General features: G+C 41.4%; 1 protein-coding gene across 6 annotated transcripts in view; it reads left to right on the top strand.

The window, feature by feature from the left end:
* The window catches only part of PDE8A (phosphodiesterase 8A), a 156,419-nt gene that overhangs the window by 81,645 nt on the left and 54,779 nt on the right, over window positions 1–19,995 (top strand). Inside the window, exon 3 of one of the 6 annotated variants that reach the window (XM_041468755.1) lies at window positions 459–738. The exons of 3 other annotated variants lie outside the window; for them this stretch is intronic. Coding sequence is in view for 1 of the 3 variants with exons in the window: in XM_041468752.1 (XP_041324686.1) it covers window positions 1,525–1,599 (75 nt within the window). In the remaining 2 variants the exon portion in view is untranslated. Of the gene's footprint in view, window positions 1–458; window positions 739–1,383; window positions 1,600–19,995 lie in introns of those variants that run through there. 2 more of the 6 variants (XM_041468756.1, XM_041468752.1) reach the window with 2 other exon arrangements.

Below are 19,995 nucleotides of genomic sequence, written 5' to 3'. Positions count from 1 at the left end.
GATTCATTACTTATTGCTTTCCTGTTCTTGGCAGACCCAAGCTATGGATCTTACTGCCTAGTCTCAGAGCTGGGCCCTGTGTCTTGTGACTGTCTCCTTCCTGTTCTGCTTGTCCTTTTTATTTTTTTTTTTTTTTGGCTGGAAATTTACAGCCATATGCACCAGGATAACTGCAGTTGCTGGTGGGAAAGGTGTACATTGCTGTGTGAGTGAATTCACACGGACTACTGTGTGCCGATTAAATATACCAGTGTGTTAAGAAAAATGTCTTTCAAATTAAAATTCAGTAGCAAACTCCCCCTTAATTACTACTCATTAAAAATAATGTAACAGGCAGTTAAAAGCTTTGCCAAACAGTAACAATAATCTTGTAAAACCCTATCATGGTGTTCAAGCAATACTTTGCCAAAGATCATTAATTGGGTATGTGTGAATTTTTATGTTCTTCTCTAATTTAGTTTTCAGCCTTTAACTGGAAAACCTGTTTTATCTGCTGAAGGGACGTGCTGTGTGGATGACATGCTGCTTGAGGCTGGGAAGAAATAGGAAGAAATATTTCTCTGGTGCAAAAGGACAGGAGAGACAGAGGCTAACCAGGCAGACTGATTTTCAGGGAAGTCACTCAAGTGCAGCACTACCTATGCTCGTGCCGGAAAGCAGCTTTGCTTCTCTGCCAGATGGGAAGTGATGACCCGGTGACAGGAGCTGGAAGGCAATCATTTTTCAAAGAACAAAAGAGTGAGTAACCAGGAAATGTTGAGGTGGATTCAAGAGCTAAGGGAAGGAGTTCCCATCTGTGTGCTTGGAGACACTCATCTGTCCAGAAGAAGGGTGGAAAGAAGCTGCTGAAGTTCTGGTGGAGTGGATCCAGTGCTGCTCAGCTGTGGGTCTGAAAGGGGCCCCCAGAGATGCTGTGGCAGATGACATGTCCCATGGTGATGAATGCTGCTTCTGGGCCTCCTGCTGCTTCAGTCTTGAAGCATCTGCAGCCAGAAAATAAGGATGAGGGACATAAAGTCTCCTCTCTTGACTGGCCATGGCCTAAGTGATGCAAATGTCATGGGGATCCCCCTTCAACCTTGACTGACAAGTGAAGGAGAATGTTTCCATTGCTTATACTACTGACATCTTTGTTCCTTTGTCAGTAAAATGAGACGTAGGTAGTTTCATGCCATGAGCAAATGAAAGCCTTTGATGTGGTTGTGTTTGATAAAGTTAACATGATATTATCAATGTACTTACAAAAAAGGCTTAGTATTGAGGAATGTTTTTGCCAAATAGTCTTAACTGCTTTGTGGTCCAGATACTGAACCATGAGGAAAAAAACCCCACAAGAACCTAAAAGTGAGCAATGAGATTTTGTAACTACATCTTTTGAACACCTAAATATCCACATCCTTGAATAGACTTTTATGAACAGAAAGCTGCTGAGGTTTTCACGCTAGAAGTCCTTGAAAGTCAATCTCTTTCCTGCTTCACTGCCAAGGCCCAGCCCAACTTCTTCAAAAGCTGATAAAATTGCAAATGCCTGAAATGGGATGGAGAGCATCAATAACTCTTGCAGCTGATGCATTCACAGTGGGGCACTCTAAAAAAGAGGTAACAAGCAGATTACTATATATGATCTCAGGTGAGAGTAAATTACTACAATTTTCAAAACTAGGTGTTGATGGAATAGCTTTTAAATCTGCAGTTAGGCAGTTTGAATGAAATGTTAGGAGGAAATAAGAGAAGACTTTCATGTGGCATTAACTGCAAAGGTGGATGACGTGATTTTAAAGAGGGACTTAAAAATTAATGGATTTTGGGTTTTTTTAACCTAGAAATACTCTGTATAGATGCTGAGTTATCCCATTCTTGCTGAGCATGCTGACTGTACCAAGGGCTGTCTGTGCTTTAGTTTTGAAATGCCATTTGGGTGCCTTTGTCATTTGCTCCTGAATTTGGAGCTGACTTTGAACTGGGCTTTACAGAACTTGTAAACAGAAACAAATAAAGCTTTTAATTCTGAGGATTGATGCTAAATTATTTGCTTTCTTACAGGCAGTTAAGATAAATTTTGTCTGTGGTCATTGTAGTGTTAAAGAGAATTAGCTCAGTTGAACAAATGTAAAGTAAGGCAGCCTCAGCTGTGGAAAGGGAAATTGAGGTCTCTGAGTTTTGCTTTACTTTGCCAGAGCAGATCTAACAGACTCACTGTGTGTGAAGCTGCCAAATTGAGAATCACACTACCTAGGCAGGTAAGAAAATAAACAGTGCATTTGTGGCCTTTTTAAGTGTCAGCTGTAGGAGTGTCACCTGAGGTTCCCAAATTGGAAGGCACCCGGAACTGGAAGTAATTTCTCAAGTTTTGTCTGAATTTTTGACTGTGTCCTCTGTCCCATTCTCCCTTCAGTACCTGTGGGAATTCTGTATGGAGGAGGAATGAACAGACCACTTTCAGCATGCTGTAAATGTACTTCGTGAAGGGAGTTCAGCTTTTCTTTACATTGTGGGTGCTGTCTCTGGACCACTTTTCCTCCCAACTGTCTGAAAAACCTTCTTCCTTCCCTTTTTCTTTAGAATTAAAGAGACTCTCCTGTAGTTTCCAGGAGTGGTTACCTGTTGAGGTGATGATGTAAAGAAGGATTTTAGCCCAGGCCAGAGGACTGCATAAGCTGTGCTGTGAGATCACTCACAATCACGTGGCTGTGCAGCTGCCCGCTCCTCTTCTCTGGGATGAGTGAGCTCTGTGTGCTGCTGAGCAGTTGCTTTTCTTCAAAACCCTAAAATCACATGCTGACTAGTGAGATTACTGTTCAGTCGGGGCATGGTTGTAATTATGTTTAATGTATTAAAGGCGTAAAGAGCCAGAGTCAGTAATTTTTATGACCTGTGTAATGACAACCATAAAACCAGGAGATTTGGTTCCCCAATCACATTTGTGCTCTTGTGCTTTGGAGTTGGAGATGGAAGATGTAAAAGTTAAATTTCAAATAGAAAACATTTGGGGTTTTGATATAGTGACTTACTCTGTTTTTGCTTAATGCATTTTCTTGGATTTAAAACCTTTTTTCATGCCTCTTGTTCCTTATTTCACTGGCCTCTGTAGAAGTGGATTAAGCACACAACAAGCACAGAGAGGAAAAAGGGCTTTGAACAAAGGCTTTTGGCATTTTTTTGTGTTCTGGGGACATACACAGTTATTGGAGTAGGAGGGTGACCTGGGTCATGAAGGTCAGCCCTCTGCTATTATGGGTAGCCGCAGCATTAAATGTCTTTGATAAATGCATCCTGTACTGTCTCAAAGCTAATTCCTTTTCAGCCTTTCCCTGTTTCTATTAGAAGGTTGTTCTTTCTGAGTGTTTCTAATCCTTCTTATTTCAAGTCTAAACTTATTTACATTGAGTTGATACCTGCTTGGGCTTATTTGCTGCTCTGAAAGCTTGCCAGTATTGCTGATAGCAACAGCCATGCCAGACCCAATGGTTGTCTCCAGTCTGTGTTTTTTCCCTGTGTTACACCCCATCCACCTGTCCCTATTGCTCCCTCTGTACTTGATCTGGAAGGTGTTGCCCATGCTTGTGTTTTGGTGATCCAGCAAAACAGCATCCCAGGGCTGTTGGATATACAGGTGATAGAAATAAAGATAAACAGAGGAGCTGATGGGACCTCAAAGCTGAAAAGGCACTTGAGGCTTTCCTGTTGCAACAGCAGTGGTAAAGATAGTTACAAGGAGCAAATCCAGCAAAGGGGGCTTGATTGAGGTCTCCTCACTTGATTTAGAGCTCCTCACTTGATTTAGATCTCTCTCACGTCTAAGACTGTGATCCTTAGGCCCCTTGGTCCTGCTGTACCTCAGTTGATCCTGCTGGGCTGCCACATAGTGCACATAGCACACGACTGGCAAAAACAGCCTCCTGGGCCAGTTGGGAAGATCATGTGGGAGACACCAGGACATGTCAAATGGGGTAAAATGCCTGTGTTCAGATGAAAATCTCTGTGGATCTTAAAAATTCTCTTTCTGGGTGTTTTTGTTAGTGTATCAGCATTGTGATGCACTTAATTATAAGTACAAAGACTAACAGAAAATATGTTTTGAGACTTGCAGTAAAGGGAAAACCAGGGAGAGCAGGTTAAAAACTAAAACAAACTGAAAAGAACTTGCCTACATGCCCTACAAAAGCCTCTCTCCATGCTTTCCCCAAAGTATTTAGCAGATCACCACTAACAGATTATTTTTCTCTGTATATGTTGTCTGTTGTGAAGTTGTGATTGTGGAAGTTTTGCATCTCATGCAGTGAGGCTGTTCTTATAAAAAAAAGGACACTGGTATAAGGAAAAATTGAGGGCTGGGTCTCGTAGATTGCAAGGTCATTAGGCTAGAGGCCAAATTTCTGATGTTTGCATGTAATATCAATGCTTAATTAATGTGCTACAACAATGATGAATACTCCTAACCATCTCATTAAAGTTCTTCTCCTTGTATTACGTTTCCTATTAGATTTTAATAAAAGAAGTTTTCTTTAGACATGGTTTTCTGTAGACACAATTTGTCAGTTACCAGTGCGTGATAAAAACTGTGAGAGTCTTAATGTGTTACAGGTTTTGTGCCTCACCTTCTCCCCTCGAGGTGAGCCATTGTTTAACTGAGCAGCTTTCACGTCTGCAGACTCCACTGATTTATTTCATGCAAGCCCTTTGTAGCTGTGTTGTTACTATGGCAATAAGAAAATATAAACAGAATAAATGAGTAATGGTGATAAGGAATTGTTAGCTGGCAACAGAGATGATACATTTTGACCCTTTGTGAGATTTCTTTGTTGTCTGAGGAAAAACAACCAAGGAAAGGGATGGATTTCATCTGTCACAGGGACAGTATCCAGGTGGAGAATATGCTGAGTTGAGAAGGGGTGCATTAACTCCAGGACAGCCTTAGGCCTTTGGTACCTGTGACAAAACTCTGGGGCCCAAAAAGATGTTCAGAAATGTTGGAATGAAGACACAGAATTAATTGCTCTGACTCTGTCCTGGAATGTGAGCTGTTCTGGCTGTTGGGGATGAGTAAAATGCACCTCATTCAGAAGACAGAAGCAGCAGTATGTTTTATTAAGGTGAAATAACAATTTGACAGCATTCAATAAATTTGATTGTATTTAATAAAGCTCAACAGGGATTTGCTACAGGTCAATAAGTTTGATGGCAAGGTTCACCTTATTAATTATGAAGAAACATCAAAAGGAAAATTGGATTAGAATCTGGTTAGTATGATTCACACAGAGACCACAGACCTTCCTGTTGAGTCACGAGGTTCAGAGTGGATCCCCTTGCTTTCTAAGTTCCTTATGGATTCTAGGTGCAACTGGGACAATCTTAGTCTGAGACTTGGACAAAGGTGTAAGTCTAATGAAATTATCTCTGTTAAGTTTATGCTAATTAATATTGAGTAGCTGCATAGATTAATAATGTTTCATTAGAGTTAGTTCAGCATGCTGTCAGTCACTCACTGAGGGGAGAGAGGGGATCTCTCTGCCTTGGGCAGGGGAGGCTCTCTTGGGTAAGGAATCTCAAACCTGGAGAGGCATCCCTGCTCAAGGGGACACTCAGGGTGCTGCAGTTCAGCTGCAGCTAAGGGAGAGCTCAAATCTGGCTGATCTGAGAGTAATATTTATAGAGTGAAGTAGTTGGCTGTTAGTCAATAGTGCAGACAAAATACATGATTTTGGTTTAGCTCTGATAGCTTGTTCTGTACTTGGGTTATCTGGCATTTTGGGCTTTGACACAACCTTTCAAAACATATTTCTGAGGCATCTTCAGTCCCCTGTGTGTGAGCCAGGATTGCCAGCCCCCAGGCTCACACAGGGACTGGGGCTTGCTGCAGCTTCATCAGCATGAACCAAAGTACAGCCTGTGGCCAGGCGTGCCTGTCACACTGCCCCACAACTCTGCTTCTGTAGGAATTAATTGTCATCTGGAAAGTGCTGGTTGGACTGAACTCGTCACGTTTTTTCACCTCCTGGGAGATGGCAGCTCTCAGCAGCTCTCCCCACTGAGCAGGAGGAAGGGCAGTGCTGCTGAATCTGCTGGAGGAGGGTGGGATGTGACCAGGGCCCTCTCGGATCTCACACATCCCCAGGGTCCCTGCTGAGCGAGCGCTTTGCAGCACAGGCTCTGCCACAGGTTTGCGTGGTCCTGACCCCGTGAACTGCAACCTGCTGCTCTGGGGGCTCTCCAGAAAATGTCATTGCTAAGTCATGTGTGGAGTTAGTAAGGAAAAAATAAGAGTTCACTCACACAAGAACTGGAAGTTATGTTCAGAGCACAGCCCCTGTGAGGCTGTCTGGAGGCTGCTGCAGCGACAGCTGCTGATGCTTTCCTGCATCCCTCAAGCAGGTTCTTTGCTGGCTGCTGGTTCATATCTGTTAGAAATGCTGCAGGGTGTGTAGAGTTGTGCTTTAAGGATTTCTGCTACAGTTGCACTGAGAATGAATATTCCAAGTTAGTTTCAAGTTTAGATCAGGTTTGCAAAATTTTTTATTTTACCCAGACTTTTCAAGGAGTAAGGTGCTGTGCAGCAGAAGCTGAAGTACTAAAAACTCACCATCCATGTTAAAATTGATTTGAAATCTAGGGATTAATAATTGCAAAAGCAGTGAAATAATGAATAGTGACTTTATAGCTTTCCAGTGTAAACAGATGACGAGATGGATGCTGAGCCTGTGTGTTGCCATTGTTGCCTTTCTTATTTTTAAGGACTGTTAGTTTTAATATCATCTGTTAGGGAGTCTTGAGCTTTATAGCACACGTAGAAAGCTGTGGGCCGTGTTCATTGCCTTCAGCTGCATGTTCATTGCCTTCTTGGTGCTCCAATGATAGCACCTTCCAGAAGGTGGGATATATAAAAGTGGCAAACTTTGTAAGTATACAATAATGACAGTTTCCTGGTAATTTGCAAGAGCTGTTTAATGTATAGAGAGTCGGAGAACAAAGAAATGGACTATAGATTTATCAGTATCAAACAGATTTATAGATATAAATGAATGTATAGATTTATTTCCTGTTCTCCTGAGAATAACTTACTCCATCCTTCTTGGCTTAGTTGCAGGAAAGTCAATGTATTGCTCTTGAGCTATTAAGTTAAAACCACAGCTTCCTAGCAAATAGCAATTACTCTTTTCAACCTGGTTCAAGGCTGACCTGGTCCTGTACAGTACATGTACTTTTAAAAGCTGCAGTTGATCATAGGCATGATTTCATATTGAAGCAGTGTTGTACACTCTGACCATCCCCTTAGAACAAGCCAAGATAAAAGAAACATTTTTTCCATTTTAAGCAGTTATTAGGCATTATGCAACTATTTCCTTTATATTTTCTAGTTTGCCAGAACCTCATTGAGCTTAAGTGTGGTAAGTGTGGCTAGTCTGTTGTTTTCCAACAGGCTCTTCTCTATCTGTTTATAAATCTGCAAAGACTTCATTTATGAGTTTTTGTACTCTGGGGGTGTCAATAAGCACTGACTGAGATTTGTATTTTGTTCTGAGATATCTGTGAGAAGTGTAGTTATACAGTTACATCCTGCTAGGATTTTCAGTGTGTTTACTAGAGTAGATAGTTAATCCCAGCTCTTGTAATAAACAGTGGAATTCTCTCTTTGGGGACTGACAAAATCAGTCCAAGTGCAATCCTAAGAGTAAGATGTAATTCCTACAATGTCTAGGTTGCCTGATTGAAAATGAATGTCTGTTATGAACTTCTTGTGTGCAACACCAAGCTGTGTTTCAGCAAGAACTTAAGCACAAGCTTAACTTAAAATTCTCTTGATTGTAATAAGATACATTTGTGTGCTGGACATGCAGAGCCTTGGTTTTCAACAAAATAAATTCCATGGAAGTCAGTGCCTGTGCCCTCCCTGGGCATTTCCCATAAACTGGGATTCAGCTGGTTAGGATTGTCACACCCTCTGTGTCCAGCTGTGTGTGCCTGCATCCCTCTGCAATCCCTTCCACAAGTTCTGTTCAAAATATTTTGGACTATTGCTCAGCAGTTGTAGCTTATACTGCTGCCATAACAGGGTGTACAACCTTTATTTGTGGCTTTTAAAATGTTTTCAAATGCTTTCACTTAAAGGAAAATAACAAGTCCTTTACCTCTATGGACTAACCAACCTTCAAATCTGAGGAGGGAATAATTAGTTTTTCAGAACAGTATACTTCAAATGACATAAAAGAATGATCTCCAGTACATAAAAGAGCACAGCGTCTGCCATGAACCTATATTCACCCAAAGTAAAAGAATAAAAATATAATTTTTGTGAGATATTGGTTCTTATGTAATATTCTAAGGAATCATTGCTATTTTTACTAGATCACACTCTTAGGTTTTTTTTTCATCAGCCCATCTTGAAAGCTTCCAGTTACTGTGTTCTGAGGCTGTTTCTTGAGAGTAAATTATTTGGCTCAAATGTCTCTTCACTTCAAATGCCCTAGACCTTGTCTCCTTCTTTAATTTATTATTATTATTATAATTTACTTAAATTTATTGATTTTTTTATTCATTTGATATAGTTTTAAAATTTTCCATGTGGAAACAATTGCTTTTTACTGGAAAGTAATTTTCATTGTTTTCAAGGAGAAGAAATGCTTCCTTCAAAATTATATGTGGTGACATGAAGGCTTTTATAAATCAAAGATGTTGAAGAGCATTTTACCTGTCTTTTTTTTAACATTAACTTCAATTTTCACATACACTCATTTCCCTTGGTATGTAAGTGTGGGCATCCTGCTGAAGCTCAAGGGACAGATCCTCCCAAATCCTGCTCCACTACCAGCAGGTAGCCAGTTCTTTGAGCTCTCCTGTCTCCTAAGCTCCTTTGGATCTGAAACACAGGCTCCTGCATTCTTCCACGAGTTAAAGAGCTGATGGAAATTTTCAGGTTTTGAGTTCTGGCATCTTTGCTGTGTGACTGTGACATGGTAGAGGTTCATTATCCTCTTTTGCTGCCATTCATGTACAGAGAGCTGAACTTCATAACACCAGAAGTAGCCATGGTCCCATCAACCAGAGGACTCATGGCAAAAAAACCCAAAAAACCTCAAGCTTTTTGCCATAAAAGGTACCACTGTACCTTAAACACATCAAATTTTCTGCACCTGCATGTTTTCCTTTTTCTGCTCTTTGGGTAGGTAAGTGGGGATCCTTGGAGTGTCTGTGCATCAAGGAATTGGGTCCTGAAGATAACTGTGTTCAGGACACTGCTTCTGTTGTGTTCAGGCAGAGAGAAGTCACTGCTGGAAATCAATTTTAGAACAAGAATTACCTAGATTAAATAAGAAATTTCCTGAATCCATATATCAAATAATGATATTTTTGCATGTGATCTGTTACCTATATCAGCATGATTACTTTATCTGTGCCCCTTTTTTAGAAGCTTAGGTTCACTGTTCATTCATGATTTTCCTTCCTAAGTTAAGTTGTTGTGTTTCTCTTGCAGTCTGGAGTCTTTCTCCCCTGAGCAGACAGGTTTCTTTATCCCCACCTTTAAATGGCATAATGTCATGTTCTTGCAGGTCATTCAGTGTGTTCATGTAGCCAGAAACATAGATTTTTTTGTTCCAACTCTTCTGAGATGTTGAAGAATTTTTAAGTATACATTCCTAGTGTATGACCTCTTTGGCTGTATGGTGATTATTAATATTACAGAAGCAGCTAAGAGGAAATTACATCAGTAGATAAGATGAACTGTGCAATAGCAGAAGCTTTATTCACACTGAATACACTATTCATTTACACAGAAAGATCATTTCTCAATTCAAAGAGGAATATTCTAATTTAAGTCTTAACTTCAGCCATATGTCAAAATCTCTACAGAAACAAAGCTTGCCACTGTGCAGTGATCCTGTAAGAAACACATTCCCCTTTGTGGATGGGCACATGGTAGGTGCATCAAACTCTTGGAGCTCTTGTTTTTCCTGACAAGAACTCTTTTTATATCAGAACATATTTCAGTTCAGTCGATTTGCTAATTTAATGTAAAGTGACCTGAAATAGGGGAAAATTGGGGAAATACCATAGTTAGTGGTCTTCAGGTTCACTCCCCTCTAAACCCAGGCTGGGTTTTTATTACTAATTTAATCTTATTAAAAGGTGCTTTTACATTACACTGAAGAAGTAAAGTTCGAAAATACACCTCCATTAAATAAAATAATACCTAGAAATGTAAGTGAACATGGGGGATAATGACAGATCCCAGGCACAGAAAGTTAAAAGGTGCACAGGAAAAAGCAGGAAACAGTGGCTGCTGAATCAATCTTAGCAGTATGGCATTGTGGAGATAACTGGAAAATGTTTTGTGGCATAACTGCTAGTCTGGGGCCTCAGACCATTGAAAAGGGGAGAGAATTTCTGTAGAAATTGCAGATCCTGTAGAGAAGAGTTAGTAACAAGCCCTATCTGCAGAATGCTCAGCACAGCCACCCACCCTTCCTATGCTGTGCTTGCTTCTGTGCTTGCACACAATGGGATTCCATGGTTTCATTTATATTTGAAACCACATGCTGTCTGCCTTTGGTCACCTCTGTTGGTATAAATCAGAACCTAACAATGGAAGGCCCTAAATAAGTGGGCCATGTGGTTGACAGGCTTGGACAGTCACGTATCTCCACTCGGGTCGTGTCACAGCACCATCATCGCTGTTCCTGCAGGTCAGAGCAAGGGCTTTTTCCCTAGCCACAAGCCTTAGGGCAGTGAAACACTGGAAAGGGAGTTGTAGCAAAATAATTATTTCACCCTGAAGCCATGTGGGGTTTGCAGAAAACCTGTCTTCTGACAGGACTGACTTCTTGACATGGTTGGCACACCCAGGTGAATATCATTCTCTGATAAACACTTTGGAATTCCTCCAGGTTGATTTGCTTATTCTTGGAAGTTTTTGCTAGTGATGTATGTACTTCTAATTTCACCTTGTAAGCAAAGATAGAAGAGGATTGGAAATTATTAACTTCAAAGGGGAGTTTGTTTTCTAAGCTCTGAATTCTTACATTCATACTGAGGAGTCAGGGAAGAATGACAGAACTGGTGCAAACTCATACTCTGCTGAAAGAACAAATTAATTGAAGCCAGGAAGATTCTGATGTAGGTAGAGTGATGAGTGAAAAACTGTTTTGTTTTGTTTATAGACCTGCTGGGTTTTATTGGCATTTGTTGCTCTTTGAGTGCATGTATTTATTTATTTATTTTTGCCTAGTTGTTTGGTAGCCTGTAGCTACTTGCCAGGATTTAGGAAGAACAAAGTTTACTCAAAGCCCTGGTTATATTGCAGATAGATTTGGCCCAGTGTGTTTGCCTATTCATTTGACTGCAGCGTTGACATGGTTATTGGTGTGTCTTCCTCCCCACAATTATGTAGTACATTTTCTGTCTCCAAAGAGAGGAGAATTTGGCAAGGAGAGCTGAGAAGCATCTGACTCTTTCCTGTTGTTCTCTCTTTCTGTTACTGAGAGTAGGGCAGTCTCATGGACAGCTCTAAATTTAGCTGCTAATTTTTGTCTTAGGAGTCAGTTCTGCTTAGATTTTGGCTAGAGGGGATACCTGGATGAGATGAGCATCCTGGGTTTGGTACCTGCTGAATTGCATCCCCCTGGGTATATCCCTGTGTATTTTCTGTAGGATCCCCAGATGTTTCCAGGTTATTATAAAGCCCCAGCGAAGTCCTGGTCTGACTTGTATGTCAACAGTTTAAGAACTAGCTCAGGATAGGACTTAATTTCTCTACATCCCTTTGAAAGGTGTAGTACAAATGGCAAAATTACATGCCCTGGTGGTCTGTCTACATGTAGATGTGTAGGCAAGAGAGTTTTTCCAGTGGTTACCATCTTTCTTGATACAGTTGATTGGAATTCATTAGTGAAGCTCCATGTTTGTGGTCACTGGTCAAAAATTACTTCTTGCAATTTAGAGACTGGACAGAGGTGGGCAGAATGGCATTCTGTTGGAGGAAAAAAAAGTCCTCCCTTACATTTTCTTCCTGCCTGATGTAACCTGGCTTTTAACAATCTTCATTGTATGCCTACTTGAGAGGTTAACGTTTTGGATCACATTTGACATTTGCCCATAGCTGTAATATATGAGAGCAGATTCCACAAAGCAAACACTGCAATCCAAAAGGGAGATGTCATACCTACTGTGTGATTCCACCAGCAAAGTGCTTCCATCATATCAAAGTATTTACACAAGTTTATGGGTTATATATCCATTGTATATATATATACAAGACTGATGGTAGTATGATCACAGTGAAGTGGCACCGGCATTACTGGTGCTGCCTTCCATACTTTCACTGAGGTTTATCCTTTCTACTCAAATCAACTTTTTGTGTATTCTAAAATAATGAGAATATTTGCAAAATACGTAGACTATCAACAATATGAATTCTCAAAAACTGTGTTTTCAGGATCAGAAAGGTAAGGACTTGGAGTTAGATATTAAGAAGAAAAAACTGGTGTAGTTCCTGGATTTCTAAGGAGCAGCTCCAACTTGAATCAGCCAAAGATCTCTCCCTATTTCACTGAAACAGTAATTTTCATGCAAAACACACCAGACATCACAGGATTCCAGTAGTTCCGGCCCATTTGTCTGCTGCTGCTAGGAAGTTGTTTACTCTTTTGTATCACTCTCTGCTGACGTCTGCTCACTGAACAATGTCATCAAATTTCCTGTTTTTTGGCTTGTGGAAAGCAGCTCCCCCACCTTGTGCTCAGGCTTTGCTGCGTGGAGCTCCGTGGAGCCGGATGCACCCAGCAGACAGGATGTGGGGTTAAATGCAGCAGAGCTAAATAAATAAAGTAGGTGTTCAGTTGTGAACTAGAGCTGCCTGCTTGCCAGGAGAATAAAGCTGACAGTTCAAACATTGAGCAGTGATAAAATACTTGTTTCAGGTTGTGGGGGTTTTTAATCGCTTTTGGATCTTTTTCCATGAGTTGATGTTAGCAGCTTCCTGAAGCAGCCTGAAATAGTTTATAATGTGGTGCTGTGTGATGTATGTGTGCAAACACCTCTGTCAGGTACTCGCAGCATGCTGCTGCTGCAGTTCTGCAGGCAGAGGGGCTGCCAGCAGTGTGTTCGTCAGTAACTCCTCAGCTGCCAGAGCAGCAGTGTGGTGCTGAGCCCAGGGGTGCTGACACTCTGCCAGGGGGCTGATCCCCTTACATTTTTGGTTTGCTTGTCTTCTGGCAGTGCCACAGGGTCATTAACTTCCACTTGGGCAGGCACCAGCGATAAGCAGAGCAGACCTTTGTTCAAAAGGTCTGCCAGACAAAGTTTGGGGTGCTTTCATTGATAACACCAACACTGGCCTCCTGGCATCCATCGCAAGAAGGAGCACCTATTGTCAGAAACCCACCCAACCTCTGTGAAATAGGGCATGCTGTGTCCTTTACCTGAGTCTTGTGCTCCCCTCTCTTCTGTAGGTCATGCTCCTAGTGGTTTCCCCCCAAATTAGTGTTGCTCTGTCTTGGAATTATATTTTTCCTTTTTCCAAAGAGCATTTGATGATTTCATGAAAACAATTCTTGTAAGGATTCTCCTAAGATCCTTTATTAAAATAAAACAAAACAACACCTCTCCAAAGAAACAAAACAAAACAAACCTAAAATATTTCTCCCCACCCCCTCCCCTTCCCCCACCCACCCAAATACCAGAAAAAATAAAAATCCCACAACACAGAACATTTGGAGTCAGCTTGCAGAGCACTGAAAAAATGCAGGAGTATCTGATGACAGACAGAACTACAGGGTATGCTGGAGTGATTTATAGGAACTATCCCACCATTGGGGGCGTTGAGTTTGTCTTTATTTTTTAAAGGTTTTTATTAAGGTAGAGCCAGAACGTTTTGCTTACTGCCTTTCTCTGCTAAATTCAGTTTTGTTGCACTGTTTCACTGATGCTTGCAGTAACTGGAAATAGTCTGTGTGAAGTACTGAGTGTGGAGCATGTGGGCTGTCACCTCATTGAAATTCTGAGTTCTTGTCATCATTTCTGACATCTTCATGCTTGGATCTCTGCAGAGACACAAATGCTGCTTGCCTCAGAGTATCTTCCATTTTAATGAGAAAGGAATATGAGAGGGTTCCCTTGCAATACCAAGTTCCTGTTCTTGCAGCATCCTGCATCCATAATGGGGCCCATAGTTGGTGTGTAGAGAAATGGACTGGATGCAGTGCCCAGCCTTGGGTACCTGTGTGAATCTGCCTTACATCTCCAGGTGTGGGCTTGCATTTTGAATGGGCTTGTCTCAATAAAATCATTCCAATGCCTAAACATGAACATTTTCCAAGACAGGCTGCCAGGTTGGATAAGATGTGGTTGCCTTGCACTTCAGTCAGTTAAACCCCTGTGGTGCAAACCTTAAACTGTACACAAATGAAAATAAAGAAGTTGATCTAGTCCCTGGCACAGACCTGCCCATGGTGCAGGACCCACATCAGTCACCTTCCAGTTTGGAACAAGCACTGTCTGCTGGGGGGAATCTGGAAAGAAGCAGGTGAGGAGATGGCTGCAGACAATGAGTTCAGTGCCTAGGCAAAGGTAACACTTCATCCAGAGGTTTCTATCTCTGTTTGTCTCTGCGCTTCTTCCTCTCTATGTATTCCCTGTTCCCTCCTCTCCATGTTTTCTGAGGTTCATCCTATCTCCTTGTACCTTCCCATCAGATAGCAGTGCAGGTGTTTGATTCTTCTGACCTCTGCCCCCCTCCCCCCATTACTATTCTGTTGGCAGAACTGTCCCCTTGAATTTCTCCTGTGCTCTTTTCCATTCCCCATCACAGCTTCTGCCAGGTTTGAACCTCTAATGGTGTTACAGCCAACAAAAATAACCTTCAGGATTATGTTTCCTCCGTGGCAAAGGGGGACAAAGCTCCCCGTTGCCAGTGTGGACTGTAGGGCTGGACAGACCCCTGCATCCCTGGGGAGAGGGCACCAGGGGGGCTGTGCCCCCCATGCCTCTGCAGAGCTGTCTGCACAGGGGCTCTGCCAGCATGGGGGTCCAGCAAGCCTAAAACAGTCTGTTCCTCATCCTGCAGTGGAAGAGAAGAGCTCAATAAATTGTGTCACCAGGGCATCTGAGTACCAAGCTTCTTCCTGGGGCCCTTGACAGGGAAGGGCTCAAAATCTGAGCCTCTGCCTCCTGCTCCTGGTTAAATTTATTCATAACTTGTCCTCATGGAGATTTATAAGTACAGGTACAAGCTAAAACTCCTGAAAATATGTCATTCATTTTACTTCTAACAAATAAATTCCAGATGTTTGCCTCTAACTCCCACAGTGCTGATATGATCAGCTTGGGGCTCCAGTTGTTCAGTCTTATGTTAGATGACAAAGTGAAATGGATGCTCACCATTGCCAGTGGTTTGCAGTCACAGGGACACAACTTTTTCTAACAAGATGAAACTGAGAGAGTTCCAGATGAGACTGGGAGGGTTGAGTTGAGAAAACAACTGGCTGGGACTGCAATGACAGAACAGTAGTAACTAGATTTAAAAGAAAATGAAAATAATCTTGTATGACAGAAAAAGTGGAAATAATGGAACATCAGAAACGTGTGCTATCATGTACTGCAAAAAATATGTCTATACTTATTATAAGGTGTTTCTTGCTGCAGACTCTGAAAAGCTTCTTATGTGGGAAACATTGATTTGCATAGTGCTGCTTGCAAAGGCTGTAGCTTAATTCTCAAAGTCAAACTTGGGGGAAGAAGTGTTTTTCTTTGACTGGCAGAGCCAAGAGATTATTCTTACTCTAGAAGAAAATAGCAAGGCAGTCCAATGGTAGACCTGGTAATTCCATATGCCCTACGTGCCATGCAGATTAGAAAAAAAATTAGAATGGGCTAAAAATACAGAGCAGCGTAATTGCAAAGCAAAACCATCAGTTCAGGTATTAAGTTGTCATAAACACTGTAAAATTCTGTCTTGAAACTTGGTCTGAAGTAGAAAATGTGATATGTACAATGGGAGTTGTGGCACCCATGGCTTCATATTTACAGTATCAGAAAAGTATTTCACCCAACACGGGCATGTTTCTCTTGTAAAAAATTTAAATGAGTTTTAAATGTGGTAAGCAGTATTCATTTATGGTACAAGCAAGCCATGCTTCGCTTCCTTCCCAGAGGGCACGTGGGTAGCAATGGCAGGGCTGTGTTGTTTAGGAAGGAAAAAGGACATGAAGCTGGAATACCACACACAGCTGGTTGGCAATGGATTTGCTGGGTTTGTCTGACAAAGGAACTCCCAGGTGATCAATTACTCAGCCCTCAGGGCCAGCTGGGCAAAAAGGGAAGGACACAGAGTCACAGTGGACCTTGGTTTGTTCAAGTGTCCTCTTTAGCTTTCTGTGAGCTCAGAAAAGGAGATGTGCAAGGACACAATCCCAGCAGCAAATGCCCCAGATAACCTCTTCCACTCACAGGAAATTGTCACAAAACCACTGCAAATCTTGCTTGCTTCATCGGGAAAGTATTTCTGGGTACAACCTCATACTGTAGCCTACAAATTTTGTTACTCTGTTTTGGTGGGGAGCATACTGTGAGTAATTTATGTCTAATGGAGTAGTGGTTTGATGCCACCTCTAATGTGTTCCTGCTGTTTCACATAAGGGTGGTTTTTTTCGTTGGAATATATTTGAAGGTTCTTAGCAAAATTAGATTACAGAATATAACTGGATTAAATTATGTGTCTCACAGTATATTCTGAAGTCATCCAGAGTACGACATATTGGTTCAAATTAAGCAGTGAAGGAAATAATTAGAACTGTGGTGTTCCATGGTAGGTGCTCAGACTGTACATGGTGGTGGCTCATAGAGCTAGTCAAAATATATTCCTGCTGCAACCTATTACTGAAATTATAAAGTTCAACACTGAGCAGCACACCATTTGTTTTGGCTTTAGAGGATGAGGACAAAAGAGATGCAGAAAAAGCTGCTAACCGCACATATATGAATGTGGTAAGAACATTTGTCCTGGCTTAAAGGAACATGCAAACACATAAAACAAGTCAAATGAAATTTCCCAGGATTGAGAAAAGCTTCCATAATCAAGGGCACTGTTCTCTCCTGCATCTGTAGTAAGTAATTACAGACTTAGACTCAAAGTTCATAGAGGAATAAAAAGAAATCAGGTGAAATTTCTAAGTAATAAAATTTTTAAGAGTCAGATCTATGTCATTCTTCAGTGAGTTTATAGGTTTACTTTTATTTTTTAATTCCCAAAGCAACCTATAGTTTTACTGTGTTTTTATTGGAACTGTTAATAAAGTGAGTCTGTTTTTTCATTTCTGTTGCTTACATATGAGACATTAGACTTTACATTAAAAAATATTTATCTTTGATATCTAATTTATTTGTAATGGGTTATATTTACTGATTCACACAGGCTATCTTTCCCATTAAACTTGTTTATAGAAATGTGGTATAATTTTTATGCAAAGCAATAGTTTTGTTTTATTCTAGTTCTGTGAATTTCCAGCTATGTTTTGTGTCCTAGAAGTCTGGCTGAGCTCAGAGTCAGCCCATGAAACTGCACTAAATTGCATATTTCATTAATAGAATTTTTCTGTTTGCTTTGGACGTTGTTCCTAGTATTTCGTAGCTTGGGGGAAAAGGCAAAAGAAAATAAATGAGTACAGTTGGTTTTTTACTCAGCCTTGCTGGAGATACAGAGGAGTTTCTCTTCTGCCTGTTGCAGGCAGGTCTGAGGAAGTCCAAGTCCCCACAGTTTGGTCATGCAGATACAGTGTCCATCCTCCCCAAGGGAGGACACTGAGGCTTGCAAATTAACATTTCCTGCTAAAATTTCTGGTAAAAGCTCCCAGCCAGAGCTATCAGCAGTCTGGATCACTGTCTGGGAAGAAGCACTTGGTGCAGGGGAGGAAGAAGGAAATGGTGACTGTGAACTTACTAATGGTGTCGCCAGACAGGACTTTAATGTCTGTTTTCTCTTGTTTGTTCTTTGGCATAAAGCTTTCACACTCTCAACAGAAGGCCCAGGGCTGCTGCATCCTCTCCTTAGAAAAACCAGCAGAGTGAGAAACATATTCTGGGTAGTTGCAAAACAGATTAGGCAGGCTTGTTTAATGCCAGAATTTGGATCTCGAGGGAGATTGATTTGGATGGAGGCCAGCTTTCCTTTCAGCTAATTATGGGGGTTTTGCATAGGTGGACACTATTTAGTTATTTAATGAGTAAGCAGAGCCTCTCTCTTCCATAGTGCTCCTTCTTTTAGTTCATCTTTGTTATCCAAGTGGAATAAGGACGTCGCTGCCTGACTGAAGGTGCCGTAGGGAGCTCTGTTCCGTGTGACAGAAGAGCCACCTGTGCACAGCTCCAGCACTGCTTCCTATTGTAAAACATGTGTGCCCCTCTCAGTCACAACATCAGACCTTTTTAGATGAGACAGATAAATTCAGGTGTCAATAAAATTGTGCAGAAGGTGGTAGGCACCTGCTGATCCTAAAATTTGAGAAGTTGGAGTTGGTTTTGCTGCTCTAGTCTCGGCTCAGCTTGGCTCAAATTTTGCAGTCCTTGCAGGGAGGAGCAGAGAATCTGCTCATTTCAGAGGCAGCACATGGTGCTGGTGTTCAGACAGGCCCTGTGGAAGGGCCCACTCAAGGGTCTGAGGACTGGGAACCTGAGGAGTCTAATGAAGCTTCTGAGAAAAAAAAATTCTGACACCCACTCTCATTATAGGCAAGACAAGCATTGTTCTATAATGTCGCTTCAAATGACACATGAGAAGTCCACGTCTGCTTGACCAAATGTACCTTTCAGCCACTGCTTATAAGCCTTCATGGTTTATAGAGCACTTTTGCTAGGCAGTTTGCAGGTGAGCAGGTGTTTACATTAAAGATGTACTCAGTGTTTTTGCATCTTCTCTTCTTACCACCCCCCCCATCATGTTACAGATCTTTGCAAATCTTTCAAACTTTGTGACTGCAGCAGCTCTCTGTGACAAAGCTTCACTGATGCCATGCAACTTGTAAAAGTATTTGATGCAAGTATCTCCAGATGTTATCTCTCTTTCCTGGAAATTTCAAGGTGAAATAATTTATATGAGGCTATTCAACCTCTATAGATTGTTATCTGGATAATTTTGGCCTGTGTACTCAATTTGAGAAATGCTAACATGGTACCTGGAGAGAGTATATTTGGACTGTAGGGCAGGATTTCATCTTAAGTGGATATCTGATACCCAGCTGGATTTGTTTCCCAGTTAAGGACTACAATGTCAGAGTGCTTTATGGGTTTCCTTGATGATGGGTTGTTTATTAAAGAGCTGCCTTGTGGGAGACTGCTGTGCTGAGGCCTTGCCTGCCCCAGCTTTAATCCTGTGAAACTTCACTAGGAGTTGGTAATGTATTGATTGCTTGTGCGTTTCTATGGAGAAAGTCATGCTGCTGGTACAAAATAATAATTTATTTTGTACCAGCAGCATCTCCTTTGGCATATCCAGCAGTTCTTTTGTAAAGGAAATGATAGTCGTAGGCAGAAGATGCAGAGATTGCTTTGTATCAAAGATAATAGTATAATTACACAGGTTCTTTCATTTAAATGAAATAAAATGGAGTGTGCATACCACAAATCCAGATAGAGTGAAATTATGTTTACAAGAAAACTAAAATGAAAAACTGCTTTGTTGCAATAAATTCTACTTAATTGCAGTTCTGATCATAATGGAAATCCCACTTTATTAAAGACATGCAGAGTTAGGGGGATTGGCATAACAGTAAAATGGTTCTATACTTAAGGGAAAAAAAAAGTAATCCCATCCCAGGCGTGTGATATTTAACGAGCCCTGTGGGCTGGCAGAAGCACTGTGTGTTACTGAACCAGAGTCAGGCAGAAAACCAGTGTCAGGTTTCAAACTACCCTGTAGGTCCTCAGGAATGAAGAGGCATCTGTATTAGGGGAAGCCAGTCACTCATCCCCTCTGCCAGTGGAGTTCCTAGTGGTCAAAAGAAAGGGATGCCC

This window comes from Pyrgilauda ruficollis, unplaced genomic scaffold (assembly GCF_017590135.1).
Source record: "Pyrgilauda ruficollis isolate IOZ18807 unplaced genomic scaffold, ASM1759013v1 scaffold23, whole genome shotgun sequence".
NCBI classification, from domain to species: Eukaryota; Metazoa; Chordata; class Aves; order Passeriformes; family Passeridae; genus Pyrgilauda; species Pyrgilauda ruficollis.
This window is presented reverse-complemented; position numbering and strand designations above follow the sequence as displayed.